General features: G+C 44.3%; 1 protein-coding gene across 5 annotated transcripts in view; it reads right to left on the reverse strand.

Annotated features, from left to right (window-relative positions):
• LOC120898453 (ras-related protein Rap1) overlaps positions 1-15201 on the reverse strand; it is a 35962-nt gene extending 20761 nt beyond the window's left edge. The window contains exons 1-2 of one of the 5 annotated variants that reach the window (XM_040304316.1): positions 15023-15201; positions 765-1114 (exon numbers count right to left, since the gene is read on the reverse strand). In XM_040304316.1, the coding sequence (XP_040160250.1) occupies positions 765-839 (75 nt within the window). In that variant the 5' untranslated portion in view covers positions 840-1114; positions 15023-15201. Of the gene's footprint in view, positions 1-764; positions 1115-14055; positions 14081-14417; positions 14522-14788 lie in introns of those variants that run through there. The other 4 variants (XM_040304315.1, XM_040304318.1, XM_040304317.1 and 1 more) reach the window with 4 other exon arrangements.
• Between the last annotated feature and the right edge of the window lie 271 nt (positions 15202-15472).

The following is a 15472-nucleotide window of genomic DNA, read 5'->3' on the forward strand; positions in this document are numbered from 1 at the left end:
AGCATCGAACAATTTTCCCGGGAGCTTTCCGTGCTGTGCTGCTGTGTTGGCAGCGAATCAAAGTTTTAGCCACTTCCGAAACCCGACCGTTGGTTGGGTTGTACTCTTCTTCTGCTTCGTCTTCTTTTTCCACCCCTGGGCGTGGGTTGGTGGATGGTAGCGGAATTTTCTAAATAGCAGCACACAGCAAACTAAGTACAGTACACCACCACCCGCCACCCAAGCAGTCGTGGTTGGTTGTGTGGAGTAGCAGGTAGTACAGCAACGGCCGGAGATACGCGACGGCTTAAAGGGTTAGAAGCGACCAGGCGAGCCTCATCGAGAGCATTGATCGGTGGTTAGGCATAGCCTTTGGGAGCTTTTAATGAGCCCGATGCTGGTACGTAACCATCAAAGCGGTTTCTCTGTATTCGATGAAGCGACGGAAAGGCATTCGACAGGACAGATAGAGTGGAGTTGAACAGCTGGAGGTAAATATTTTGCAAAACCCCCGTTTACTAGGCTCCTCCACATCCTTGCCTTGTGTGCACTGGAATGATATAGGGTCAGCTTCTAATCTACTATTCCTTAGGTCGGTCCCGTAGTATAGTCGGCAAGTCGTACGATCTAACAAACGAGCTCGTTCTGGCTTCAAATCTCATATCGATCAGTCACAGACAACAACTATGGCACTTTTTGTGTCTCTTCACAGTGGACAGAACTTGAACGACTTCTCGGTCGTTCGCGCGCGCGCGTTATTGGGGATCATTCAAACGCTCACTTACCTGGACAAACTGCACTGTCAGGGCCGATTTGCCGACACCTCCGCTACCAAGCACGACGATTTTATATTCACGCATTTTGAGCACTGAGAACACACACTGGGGGGGACGACACTTGGGGCTTTTCTTGCTGTATCTGACCACAATACACCGGCACGGGTAAGGATTCCGTCGTTAGAGAGGAGGCTGGTTGGTGCTCCTATATTATCGTCAGCGTGTTTACGACACTTTTGATACCGGCTGGTGGTAACCCCGCACGTTTCGTCCTGTAGGCACTGCACTGTAGCTCGCCTACTCTGGCCCTTCTAATGCTTTTTTGGCAGGGAATGTGTGAGATGAATAGTCAACAAGATCTGCAAAAGGAGAAGAAAGCACACAAATTAACGGTCAGATCAAATAATGATGATTACTGGATGGTTATGCACGTTTGAGCTTCGCTCTCCTCGAGGAGGAGCCTCCTCCTTTCGCTCCTAGAGGACAGGGGGATGAATTATGAGCGCCCCCAGTAGAGGCTTTTTGAATGCGAATCCAAAGGTCATAGGGCACACGTGCCACAGTAGAACCGAGCCCGAGCAAGTTAGAACTCAATTCGCAGAAGAGCGTGGAAATATTGGCGGACTACACAAAAACAAATGTAATGAGCTAGACGCCCGACGGGGAGAAGAAACGCACGGTCAAAGTGCTCCGTTGGTGGAGAGGAAGATAAAAGAAACAAAAAAAAAGATCAGATTTCAGCTTTATCCGAACGAATTTGAGCAACCAAAGCGAATAGAGAGAAAGATAGAGAGAGAGTGAGAGAGTGAGATGGTGTGAAACAATTTTACTGTTTGGCAAACGCCGGTAAAAAAACCCCCAGCCACCTTGCCGTTGTAATGCCCGTAATTCCAAACATTGCCAAAGTTATGTTGTTTTTTGTTTTACTTCTCCGCAAAACATTAACTCACCTGTATCGGTGCGGGCCTTTGCTGGTGGGTCGATTTTTGTTTTTATTCAACCAAACCAGCAAAGCCGCAGCAGAAGCCAGGTAAGGAAATTTTTATGCAATCGAGAGAAAATTAATTTACCTTCATAAAGTTTGCTTCAAGGTAGCCGCATAGAAGCAACAACAGCAAGTGTGCTGCATGTACAATAAACAAATTAAAATGTGATTGAAATTGTTTCACAACATTACCACAGGAAAGTTGTTTCCAAAGAACTCTGTCCATCTTGCTTGCCGGTTGGTTTACATTTTACGTCATATTTTAAGTGAAATTTCAATTACAAGTGCTACACATGTTCATCAAAAGATTTTTTCAGGATAAATTAACTACCCCCGTGCACGATTCACCACATTTTTTTAGGTGTTCAGATACAAATTGCGTCCAGTAAGCTAACGCGTGTTTTTGCCTTCCCTTTAGCGCGACAAACGAAGCGAATGGGAATGAAATTCCCCTGAAATGGTGGGAGTTTTTAGTACACGTTGAGCGACTACGGTGGCCAAAGAAACGTACAAATGACGAAAAAGCAGACATGGTTCCATACGGCACAAAGAAGAGCTGCGTGAGGAGTAAGCATTCGTTGAAAACATCCCCGTTGATTTGTTCGTACAGTACACGCTGGAACGAAATATCCCTCCCCAAAACTCATCATATACTAGGACGATCATCGCAATGTATAAAAGAGCAAATACATTGCATGGCGTTGATGTACCACTACCATGCGATGTGCACAACAACAACAAAACAGAGGAATAGCGATAGAGCAACACCTTCGCCACCGAACCCCAAAAACACACACGCGTAAGCTCTCCGCTTGACTTTGCGTTACCATCGAATGGGCAAAACTTGGCGCGACTCCCTCTCGCTGCATAGTATAGCAGAACAGTATTAAAAAGACAGCGCCCGGGTCGTGTTTTCTTTTTTTTTTCTTTTGGTGACAAAAAAGTAAAAAAAAATCATTATTACGTATGCTAACCACCGTGCGCATGGGTTTAACTTGTGCCACCGGTCCCCAGATATCATAACAAACAATAGGGAACACCGGCGAAGGAAAAAAACGGTGCATAAACAACTCACAAACACAGGATAAACAAAATATGCGCAAACGTGTGCAGAACAAGCACTGTCGCCGCGGGAGGATAAGAAGAAATTGCCCTTGAAGAGTTCCTCCACTCTTTAGTTGCTCTGTTTTTAGCTAGTTTGTGTGGCGAAGGACAAAACATGTTATAATAACACTGTAAAACTAAAAAAAAAACAGTATCGTTTATGCGTTAGTATGATACCTCCCCCCAACCACCGGTTTTTTAGACGTGCAGAACAGATTCAATTCCAAAATCAAGACCAATTGTATTGCAGTATGGAATGGGGCTCGACTGCTGCGTAAAACTACTGAGGTAGTTACAGCAACTAAACACTTCAATAAGGATATACAAAATGACAAGCGAAGTCGTTGAAATGGGCCCAAAACCGAGTTACTTTCCGGAACAATAAAGAACCATAAAAAATCGAATATTCGGTAAACATTTGTTAATCATCATGATCACCATGTTGTTGGTACTGCTGTTCACTGTGCAATATATGCAAATGAGTCACGAACTGGCAAGCCTCAAATTAACTAACACACACCAACTAGACAGACATATCGCACACATTCTTCATCCACATACCGATCCACTCACCATGTACGTGCATCACATCGACGCAGGTGATTAATTAAAAAAAGCACGTCAACAAGTGTCTTTGCTACAAACCCCGTGAAGCCAAAACACAATCTCCCCGGGCTATCCCATGATAGGGTAGAGTTGATAGACGTGCAGTAGTGAGAAAAAGAGAGAGAATGAGTGTGTGAGAGAGTGCGCCAGGGAGAGAAATACAGAGAGACTGAGAGGGGGAGAGAGAGATAACTGGCGGAAATGTCTCTTTTCTTGCATCGGTCGATCAAATTGACCACCACCGGAAGTTCGTTTGTGGAATCGTTAATCATTCCTAAGCAGTGTCTACGCGGTTACACCACAGAGAAGGTGTGACATCGATGAAATGTTGGATGTAATGGACACACAGTAATGCACATAGCAAAGGAAGGAAAATGTGTTATGAGTTTAGTTTTAGCAAAATCTTCCACAACCAAACAATCAATTTAAAGGCTAAACTCATTCGATTTCATCGGGAAGTCTCAGTCCGGTAGAATCTTTCGGGCATATTTTCATTATCCTTTCTAAGCATTGTTATTGAGAAATTAAGTAATTTGTCCATTTGACGGCATTTAGTAGCTTTAGTAGCTCATATATAACAGAACGCTCCTGTGCTTTGGTCAATAATTCCGTCAGCTAACAAAACCAACGGGTGCAAGATTTATACACCCATTAATCGACATACTATTCCACTCCGTCAATCAACTGGATGGATGAAAAATACTTATGCTTGAACAACAGTAAAAAAGCCATACAAAAACTATAAAAGCTAGTACGACCCTGCATGACACACTAAATCCAATCGCTCTGGCAACAGTCAGTTTTTCTTCTGTCCGTCAGGTCGCACCACAAGCCACCGCCATCGTACAAAAAAGTTCCCACCATGCTCGAAACGCGGCGGTGCAATATGACCACACAGGGATTGCGATAAAATCGGTCCCCGTCCGTGGGCAGCAGCTGCGCGTTGTTTCCACCCGTCATCTCCTGCCCTCCTGCGATTAAAATCCCTCGTGGAGCCCATCTCCAACGGTCACGTACAAACAAAAACACACACTCACACACATCATCTCGTATCCGTGTAGCAGCCCTTTCCTGGCTGGCACATGATTTAAACGCTTGTGCCCGTGAGATTGGCGCAATTGTTCCTTCCCGGAACCATGTTACGACCATGCTGTTACACACTTTTGCCCATTATTATGACAAGCAAAAGGGCTCTTGTCACTTGGGGGGGGGGGGGTCTGACGACACCGCCGTGAACCGTGCAACGCGGAAAAAGAACGCACTCTACAAGCGTTCTTCTCTTTTGGGGGCGAGGCGAATTTTCCCAAATGATGGTGGCGCTCAGCAACTCATCCACAGCGAAATCATTTTTGTCGCCGCTTGCCGTTTCTTTTATCGTGCACGACACCTGTACTTCTGTCTCATCCAAGATGATAGCGTTAATTTACTCATCGCGCGTACGACTGGTCTCTGGCGTCCGCTTCTAAAAACAACCTGAGAAGGTGTAAAAGGTAGAGAGTGAAATGTCATGTCAATGCGGGGTAATTCAGGAACCATAGTGAAGCCTCTATTCCATGAAGAGGAAGGTTCAATTACTACCATGACCAACCAAATGATACGAAATCATTTCATAATTTAAATCGTTCATATTTGATGATAGACACCACCAAGATTGCATGGAGTAAATGAAGATCAAGGTACAAAGTGAGTGTTTTAGTTCAAGGCTCATCTTTATTAGAACGGTATTTCACATAAAATTCTTCCCTACGTTGTGTTGCTAAAACCACTTCGTTTTACGATCCAGCAGAGAGAGAGATGCCGGAAACGGGAGCTGTCAAAAGCCACATGCTACGTTGACAGCTGTCAGTTGCCTGCAGTCACCCAATGAACAAAATTCAAAATATATGACGCCAAACATCACGGCCACCTAAATTTTCCAAAAAATTTACATTTCTTTACACTTCTCCTATCTTTCAAATGGCAATAAACATATACGCGACACTGGTCTTTTAAACAATCCTTGTGACGTACGAAGAGTCACCACACGAACTACCCCATCCAACCCCGGATGGACTTCAACGATCCTAGCTAGCGGCCACTCACACGGGGTAACGTTGTCCTCCTTCAGAATAACCATCTGCCCAACAGCTACGCGTTGAGGGGCGGGAACCCGTTGATTGTTGTTATGCAGCTCACACAAGTACTCCGTCTTCCATCGCTTCCAATGACGTTGGACAAGTTGTTGTAGCAATTGGTATTTGCGAACTCGATTTTCAGGAACATCCAAAAGATCGTTGTCAGGAAAGGCCAACAATGCTGTCCCAATGAGGAAATGACCCGGTGTTAAAGCATCCAATTCTACAGGGTCCTCTGATAATGGTGTCAATGGGCGGCTATTCATTTGTCCCTCAATCTGCACCAACACGGTCGTCATTTCAACAAACGATAAACGTTGTTGGCGTAATAGTTTTCGCAGAGTACGTTTGGACGACTTGACCGCCGCTTCCCACAAGCCTCCAAAATTGGGTGCCCGTGGAGGTATGAAATGCCACTCAATGTTATTCATGGCAGACGCTCCATGCACTGCCTCTATATGGCGGGAATCGTTCAGCAGGCGATACAATTCAACAAGCTCACTATTAGCGCCGCGGAAATTAAGTCCATTATCGGAATAAACCTTTGCAGGGAGACCTCTGCGAGAGACGAATCGACGAAAAGCCGCTAGGAAAGCCGGTGTGGATAGATCTTCAACTAGTTCCAAATGAACCGCTTTCACTGCAAAGCAGACAAATACTGCTACGTAAGATTTCTGTGCAGCTGCCCTACGATGTACAGGTTTTAGATAAAAGGGCCCGCAATAATCTACACCTACTACGGAGAATGGGCGTGAGGGTGTAGCACGAGACAACGGAAGTTGTCCGGCTGGCTGAATAGTTGGCTTGGGATCCGCCCTGAAGCACTTTACGCATCCTTTGCAAACGGAATTTACAACACGGCGTCCGTTGATCACCCAATACTCTTTCCTCATCTCCGCCAAAGTAATACGAGGTCCTCCATGCAGTGTTCTTTTATGATACGTTTCCCCGATTAGTTTAGCAAAGTGATTGTTGCCTGGTAGAATTATAGGATGCTTACTGCAGTGTGGAATAAGCGTTTGACGCAGACGGCCACCAACGCGCAGTAAACCATCGGTATCGATGTACGGTTGAAGAGATTTCAATCGTGAATTCGTAGATACGCAAATTCCAGACGACAACTCTCGTACCTCTTGCGGAAAATATGCGTTTTGCAGCATTCGTACAATCATCTCTTTCGCATTCTTCAACTCGTTGGCAGAAAGAAATGTTTTTTCTCCTGGGCTCTTTTCTCTTTTAAACGTTTTCCAACGTAGATAATAAGCGGTGAATTTTAACACCCGCCAGTAGCAAGAGAACCGCTTTAACCAATCTACAGATTCAAGGGATGCTGTAGCAACGGTTAACTTCTTTCGCTCCAATATTTCCTCAGAAGGCACCTCCAACAAATTATTTCCTCTCCACTCCTCTTGTGATGATCTTAGCCAAGCAGGACCATGAAACCATAATGTGGATGTCAATAACTGCATGGGAAGAACTCCCCTTGAAACCAAATCCGCCGGATTTTCCTTTCCTTTAACATGCAGCCATCTACACCCTTTGCCTGTGTCTTGTATTAGCGAAACACGATTTGCCACATAAGTTGCCCATGTGTGCGATGGAGATTTCAACCAATGTAAGACCACAGTTGAATCGCTCCACATAAAGGATTCAATATTATTCAATTTCAACGCCGTACTAACATGAAGCCATAGCCTGATAGCAATCACTGCTGCACACAACTCTAGTCTGGCTAAGCTTACTCTCTTTAATGGCGCTGGTCTCGATTTAGCAGCCAAAATTTCTACCTTTCGCTGTCCATTCGCATCTTCGGATCTCAGATACAAGACAGCACCGTATGCCGCTTCAGAAGCATCGGCGAAGCAGTGAAGCTGAATTGATGTAGGTTCTGTCAGACAAACGTATCTGGGTATTTTCAACTCTGACAGTAAAGGAAGATTGGAATGAAACTCTTTCCATTCATTCATTAGTTCAGTTGGTAATGTATCGTCCCAATTAAGAGAGGCGAGCCATAACTTCTGCATCTTTATCTTCGCCCAGGAAACAATTGGAGCCACCAAACCAATAGGATCAAATAACCTGGCAATCATCGAGTATACCTTTCTTTTCGTTAGAGGCTCGACAAATTCATTCGTATTCGCTTGAACATACAGATGGTCTGATGCTGGTAGCCATACAACACCCAGGGTTTTGACTGGATCATCAGATATGAAATTCACTTCGGTCTTTGAAGCACGGTCTTTGGGTGGGATGCTCTCCAACAACCTTTCCGAATTTGTACTCCACTTCTGCAAACTAAAACCTCCTTTGCTAAGCAATGCTACTAGCTGTTTGTAAAGCTCGGCAGCTTCCTCTTCCGTATTAGCACCTCCAATGTAATCGTCCACATAGAAATGGTTTAAGAGTGCTTCCTTTGCCATTGGAAAGTTGTCTCCTTCATCATGAGCAAGCTGATGCAACACTCGAGTGGCTAGAAATGATGAAGGTGATAGCCCAAAGGTGACTCGCTGAAGTTCTAATATTTCTATTGGTTTTGTGGGATCACTCCTCCACAAAATTCTTTGCATCGGTCTATCATCTGGGTGGACCATTACTTGTAAATACATTTTTTCGATATCAGCCGTCATGGCAATTGGCTGTAGGCGAAACTGTAGCAAAAGATTTAATAGTGTTTCTTGAATAACCGGTCCCTTCAACAGAACATCATTTAAAGAGTAGCCGCTTGATGTCTTTGCCGATCCATCAAAAACCGGTCGAATCTTTGTGCTAGTGCTCGACTCTTTCAATACAGGGTGATGAGGTAGGAAACATTCCATCCGAACCTCGGATGTGCTGGATACTTTCTTCAGATAACCTCGAAGTATATACTCATCAATCACTGCCGAATACATTTCTTTCAACTTGGAGTCTCGGTCAAAACGACACTCTAGATGGTGAAATCGTTTTAGTGCAGAAGATTTGGATTCACCCAAGCTACGACCAGATAATTTGTATGGTAATTTCACTACGTATCTGCCTGTATGATCACGTTGATATTGTTGCTGAAATTTAGCTTCACACTCTTGTTCCTCTAGTGTCCATTTTATCGCTTCCGGAATTTGCTCTAATTCCCAAAATTTCGCTATCAGGTCATCAAGCGAAGAACTAACACCCACATGCATGATGGACTGTGGAACACTGTGAGAGTTTGGATCTTCTCTTTGGCCTTTTCCTGTCGCTAACCAACCAAAAACTGAATCAATAAATGCTGGCAACCCTCCTACCGGATTGCGAATCATCACTGCACCATTGTTTCTTGGCTGCAAAAACTCATGATAAAATTCAGAACCAAGTAAGAGATCGATTTGATTTCCATTGCCTATGTCCGGATCGGCTAATTCAAATTCTGTTTCTAGAAATGCAGTGTCAATACGCTCAGGTTGATAGCCTGTTATCTTGGGCAGAACCGAAAAATTCATTCGTCGCCTGTAGCTTAAGTTTCGTGACGCTATTTCTGCCTCAACGGTTTTAGCCGTCAGAACGGTACATTTGCCTACTCCTATCAATTCCTGACCGCGACCCTTACCAGTCAATTGCAACATTCGACAAAGAGCTTCAGACATAATATTAACTTGAGCTCCGTTATCAAGCAAAGCTCTTGCTAGTTTCCATTTTCCGGACAAATTTCTGACCATTACAAGCGCCGTAGATAGAAATACATGATTTTGAGCTGATGAAGTTGCTGCATTAATCGATGGCGTTGCAATGTTTGTGTCGGTAACGTTCAAGTTTGCCATTTGTTCCGGCAGTGCTATATTCGTTTGATCTCTATGTAAAAGAACGTGATGTTTTTTGTGACACTTCGCACATCTAAATCTCATCCGGCAGGTCAAGGAAACGTGCCCGGGATGCAAACAGTTTCGGCACAATCTCTTTTCTGTAATAAATTGGTACTTTTCATCTAGCGACATATTCTGAAATGTTCTACAGGCATGAAGATGATGCTGCTCACCGCATTTTGCACATTTCTGTATCTTAGATGCTACGTTCATGGCCAAATGACGTTCCATTGTCTTTTTCTGTTTACCGATTGGAATTCGATCTTCTGTGACGGCATCTAACACTCGAGATTGGGTATGAAGGAACTTTACCAGCTCATCAATGCTATGGCTTTTACTTTTTTCAGCGTGTTTTTCCCAATCATGATGCGTTTTTTCATCCAATTTGGTAAGCATTATTTGAATGATCAACATGCCCCATTCATCGGTTTTTTCTCCAAGCTGCTTTAAAAGTTTGATATTACGCTCGAAGGTATCTACTAGCGCGTGAATTTCCTTTTGGCTCGATGACTTTAGCGTGGGATATTGTAACAACGAATTAATGTAGCGCTTTTTCAATATATATTCATTTGAGTATCTCTCAATGAGTGCGTTCCAAGCCGGAGTATAACTTGCTCCTGTTGACGGAAAGGAATTAACCAAACTTGCTGCTTCTCCTTTTAGCGATTGCTTTAAATATGATATCTTGTGCACTGGAGCCAGCTTTGCATTATTATGAATGTTTGCTTCAAACATGTCTCGAAAAGGAAGCCATTCATCATAGTTTCCTGCGAAAACAGGAAGGGACAAGTTTGGCAATTTTATAAAGGAGCTTGGTTCTTCAGCATTGTCTTGAATGTCACTTGCGCTTTCTTTCACTTGTAATGTTGGAGCGAGAGGCACGATCATCTTCTTTCTTAAAAGATCTGCTATTTGCATGCAATTTTCATCCACTTCATCCAATAAATTTTCATTTTCATCAGCATTGCATTCATCGTCTATCATTCGCAGCTCATTTGCAACCATCTTAAATTCTTCCCAGCATTTTTCTAAGCGATCAAGCCGCGTCATTGCTGCACCAGATTCAATGCCAATTGCTTGGTTAGCAAAATTTTCAATTCGCTCGATAGAACGCAATATGGCGTCTCTCTGTGCCTTTTTGCTGGTAAGCTGTGTGTGTGCTTTGTCATTTATTCCCATTTCACAAGCAAGCTGTGCCATTTCTTCACGATTGATTACTGTTTTTTCTATAGAAGTTTCAGCATAGCCCTGAAAATCTTCTTCTTCTTCCGAGACTGCTTTCGACATATTCTGCTTTTGTATTAAACGAAATGTTACGAGAACTTCTTTTCTTGAAATTAGGTAGCCAATCAATTATTTAAAAGATTAAACTCGATCGTAAAACACTACCACTCCTAGAAATCGTTTAATTATCCAAAACGCACGCGTTGAGCAGGTTTGTCTGTAGCCCTTTCTCAGGTAATGTGGCACGCCGCAGCACAAGCTTTGCTCTCGCTAATGAATCGTATGATTATACCTTGTTCTTTACTTGCCTTTGTGTTAAATCACATCAGAAACATCCTGGTCACCAAGCACCATGTTTTAGTTCAAGGCTCATCTTTATTAGAACGGTATTTCACATAAAATTCTTCCCTACGTTGTGTTGCTAAAACCACTTCGTTTTACGATCCAGCAGAGAGAGAGATGCCGGAAACGGGAGCTGTCAAAAGCCACATGCTACGTTGACAGCTGTCAGTTGCCTGCAGTCACCCAATGAACAAAATTCAAAATATATGACGCCAAACAGTGAGTATGCTTTCCATCGTACACCTCTATGCCATAGAAAGACTGACATTCCTGTCCTATGGCTCCAATCCCGGAGGCAACACAACTTCCTGGTGATTTGACAAAAATACCACACAAAAAATATCGTCATTAGTAGCTGCAGTAAGACGAAGGACATAGCGAAACGCACGCAATTTCTCCTCGAGCATAGTCTGACGACGGTTACCGGAAGATGCGTCGTGTGCCCGATATCTAACTTCCCGCAAAAGCTCTATGCCCGCGGCACTTCTACCAACCGAAGCCGAGATAAGCTCATTCTTTGGCAACAAAAGAACAGCCCTGAGGCACCTTTTCTTTTCTTGCTTCACTCTGCGCAACAGGTCCACTACCATTGCAAAAGGAAGAAGGTCAAGGATATCCTTCGTCAACGGGCGACTGATGACTTCCGCAGGCCAAAGTAGCACCGTTATCTGCCCCTTTCCAGCATCATCATCGAGAGTCCTTCGAGTTGTGTGAGTTAGATGCCTAAATCGGGATTACATCATCATCAATCTTCACGCAGGATTACGCACCAAAATACGTTCCCGGGGCCGCACTCCTTTTAACGCTACAATGAAACGGGAAGGGTGATTAATAGCAAAGGGCACCACAGAATGTATGACGCACCGATCGGGTCGTTTCCCGTATAAAATTGACTTCAAAATTAACAGCTACAATTAGCGTCGGCTTATGCCAATGTCAACGGCACCACACCGCAAGCACACACCTCCCCATCCGGTCAAAGTACGCACACATCCGCCCCTTTGCTTAGAGACCCGCATCGTTTAGTGGCGCTCTCGAAACCCGGAGGGGATATACACGCTCATAGTGGGCTCATCCGCGACTCCCTCTTTTAAAGGGATAATAGACCAACCCAACACGCATCAATATTCATGAGCAACGTGTCCTGCGCGTCATTACAGCAAAAGGGCAGCAAGCTTTTTTCCGTGACGGTCCCGTTGCGTTTCCCTTGTGCAGGACAAATATGTATGTATGTATGAAGCACTGCTATGAATCAGTCTCAAATCACTACTCTAGCGAACCTTTTTTTTTGGTCGAATTTGTTAAATATGCTCCCACGCTGATACTATTAATGTACCAAGCGGATGATGAAGTGGGACGTCCAAAGAAATGGATTCCAAGCGCATTTTTCCATCGAGTTATGATGACCTATTACACAGCGGAATGACCGATATGAGGAATGCACACTACGGCAATCGAATGATTCATGTGTTAAGAATCATTTTTGTATAATTGCCGAAGTCGTGTGCGTATGTGTGTTTGTGTATGCAATAACGCGAACAACCCATGCAATATTGCGTTATCAGAGGTAGTTTCTCGCTGTTCGCAGATAACGCCAATCTCTGGTGCTCACCCAACTTGCCCAATCACGTGGCGTTCGGGGGTTCTCCGTCTCTACTTGAACAGTCAACTCCATTTCAACGGTGAATGGTAGTGTGAATCCAAGCCCATTAAAAGACCGACGGCCCATGACCACTATCATAATATGCTGAATGGGGAGTGCTGCACATTGATGTGACCTTCTTCTTATCCGCCTCTGAAATGCCGGCAGTTGACGATGGGGGGAGACGTCCCCATTCCAGATTCGCCAAACACAGACCGCCCATGCCATATCCAGGGGCTTGTTTGGCCAGGCATCGTGTGAGACAAAGGATGAAGCATATGGAATGACTAATTGAATTTGTTCAATTCGATTATCGAATTTTGACGCTGGGCGACGTTCACCACACCACGCTCGATCTGGATGACATGTGCTGGCTGGCTGACTGCTGATCTCGCTTGCTTGTTGGAACTTGAGCATCTAAGCACGCGATGACATTGTTTATTCCTTATGCCTTCTATGTTTTTGTTTTGGCAAGATGATGATGCAGAAATTGAACTGGTTCATTCAGGGGAGACTTTCCTATATTGAAGATGATTGTCTTTTTACTCTTCGGTTTGCCGCCATGCCACCGAACCCCCCATTAGGAATATGTTCCTGAACTACCAAGTTTACGTCCGTACAGCGAGCGACCGAGTGGCGACCATGGCAGTGAGTAGCGCCCAGAGCGTGTACGTTAATTGGTAGTTTTAAATTTGATTTTCAAGCATAATAAAGATCGAAGTGAAGACAATCTTAAGAAAAGAAATTCTACAAACATGTACGTGTAGTCTTGGGCCAAATGAGGAGCACAGCTTAGCTGCCCTTTCCAATTCCATCCTACCTTCTGTTAATTTCTTATTCTCTATTCTTCAACAACACACACACAAATACCACACAACTCCATATTTCTTTTCGCGCATTCGAATTGCACCTTCAGCAGTTCAGTTCACCCGCGACACACCGAGAATTGGAGTAGCAAAGGAAAAGGAAGCAAATGTCGCATTTTAAAACAAAACGAGAAAACTCCTCCTCATGTTTAGGTATGCTAATAGAAGGACGACTGCAAAAAACCAAACCAAAAAAACTCCACGGTAAGAATTTCGACCATTTGCTTAGGAGCGGTTCATTCTGGATTTTCTGGCGACAAAGTTCTTCTTTTTATCGCCCATTGCTTGGCCTCTTCGCGTTTAAACACTGAGCCACATACATACACACATATACACTCATACACTTTCCATTAGATCCAGTGGAGGATCGACGCATGGTTGACTTTTGGCTGCGGTTGTGTGTATGTGTTGCGACCCACCAACAACCGCGTGGGTCCCAAAAAAAAAGATCCATCTCGTTTAACGGCGCTGCCTGCTTATTAATGTGTGTATGTGTGTGTGAGTGCGTGCGTGTTTCGTGTGCAACTGACGCTTCATTCTCACCGAAAAACCCTTTCTCATCTCATGGCCCGAGGCTTCTCACCGATTGGCTGACTCACCGCAAGCGAAAAAGGAGCCAGTTTCGTTCGATTCCTTTCTTTTTCTTCGCCTTTTAACCGGGCCAACACCGAACGACTCTCTGCATGTGTGCGATGTGTCAACGCACTCTCGCGGTTACACGGCGTTCGTTACTTCTACACACAAATGCAAAAACTAAGCAAACCAGTTGAAAGATGGCCAAATTTGCGAACCCGCATCCACATAGATCCAACATCCATCCTCCGGAGCTTAATTAACCCACAACCGCCACAAGTGCGCACATTTTTTTCCCGTCTTCTAGCGGCTGATTTACCGAATGCAAAACCCACAGACACACACACGCACACACATTCACCAGCTAAGCAAATGATCTCACTCGTACCTAACTAACGACGGTGGTGGACAAGTCTGCTTGCACGCGGGAGTGTAGTTTTGCTTCAATATTTTCACCTAATTTCGCTACCTTTATCGAAAATTTCACGCTTTTCCCCACACACTCACACACATTCATGCCACAGACCCGCTGTAATACCGCACCCAAGAGGAAGACAACCGACCACCAGCTTCTTCTGGTTCACACAAACACACATAAACACACACGTCCACGAGCTCTACTATCTTCGTTTTCTTCCTCACTCTCTCTTTCTATTTGCTGCTCTTCTGCTCTTTGTTTGAATTGCTGCTGGCTGGTGCTGCTGCTGCTGCTTTCAGACTATCTGCGTTTTCTTTTCTTCCCTTTGCCGTATTGCTCACCTTCTCGCTTGCACTGCCGTTTACACGCTCCACTTCAAGCTTCCAGCACGGCTATAGCACGCATCCAACACACGCACGCACACACACACAACACACTCATACAACACACTACGTACGCACGCACGCTGACACACACTGATGTGTCTCACTGCTGCTGCTGCTCGGCGAAAACTTCCTGCAAATGTTGCTAGCCGAAACCCGCACCGATTCACTTGCTGCAAGTTTTATCCTCACTTTTGTTATGGGGCACTTTTTCCCGATACTTCACTCGACCACCGCACACTACTTAGGGGAAGTAACGTATTGGAAGTAATCTCAAATCTCCCAAGCGATTGCACTTTGCGCTCGAGGAAATGCTCACTACGATGGTAATGCACACCCTGCTCGGTCGACAGTTGAAATGAAATGCAAAAAGCACCCAACACACTCACATCCGGAGAGGCAATGACAGTGCGTCAATTTGGACACAGTGACGGACAAAAAAGAAGAGCGCATTTGAAATAACGTATTTTATTTAGTACGAATTTTCATACTACATTTGGTAAAGATTAGTAATAGTAAATACCTTGCAAATGAGGAAAATGATATAAATTATCTATTTTTCCATTTCATTGCAGTACGAAGTAGAAACATTTAAGAAATTCTGGATATGAATAGATTAGTTTTGGTCAGCAGTTGTTTCTC

This window comes from Anopheles arabiensis, chromosome 2, assembly GCF_016920715.1.
Source record: "Anopheles arabiensis isolate DONGOLA chromosome 2, AaraD3, whole genome shotgun sequence".
Taxonomy (NCBI): domain Eukaryota; kingdom Metazoa; phylum Arthropoda; class Insecta; order Diptera; family Culicidae; genus Anopheles; species Anopheles arabiensis.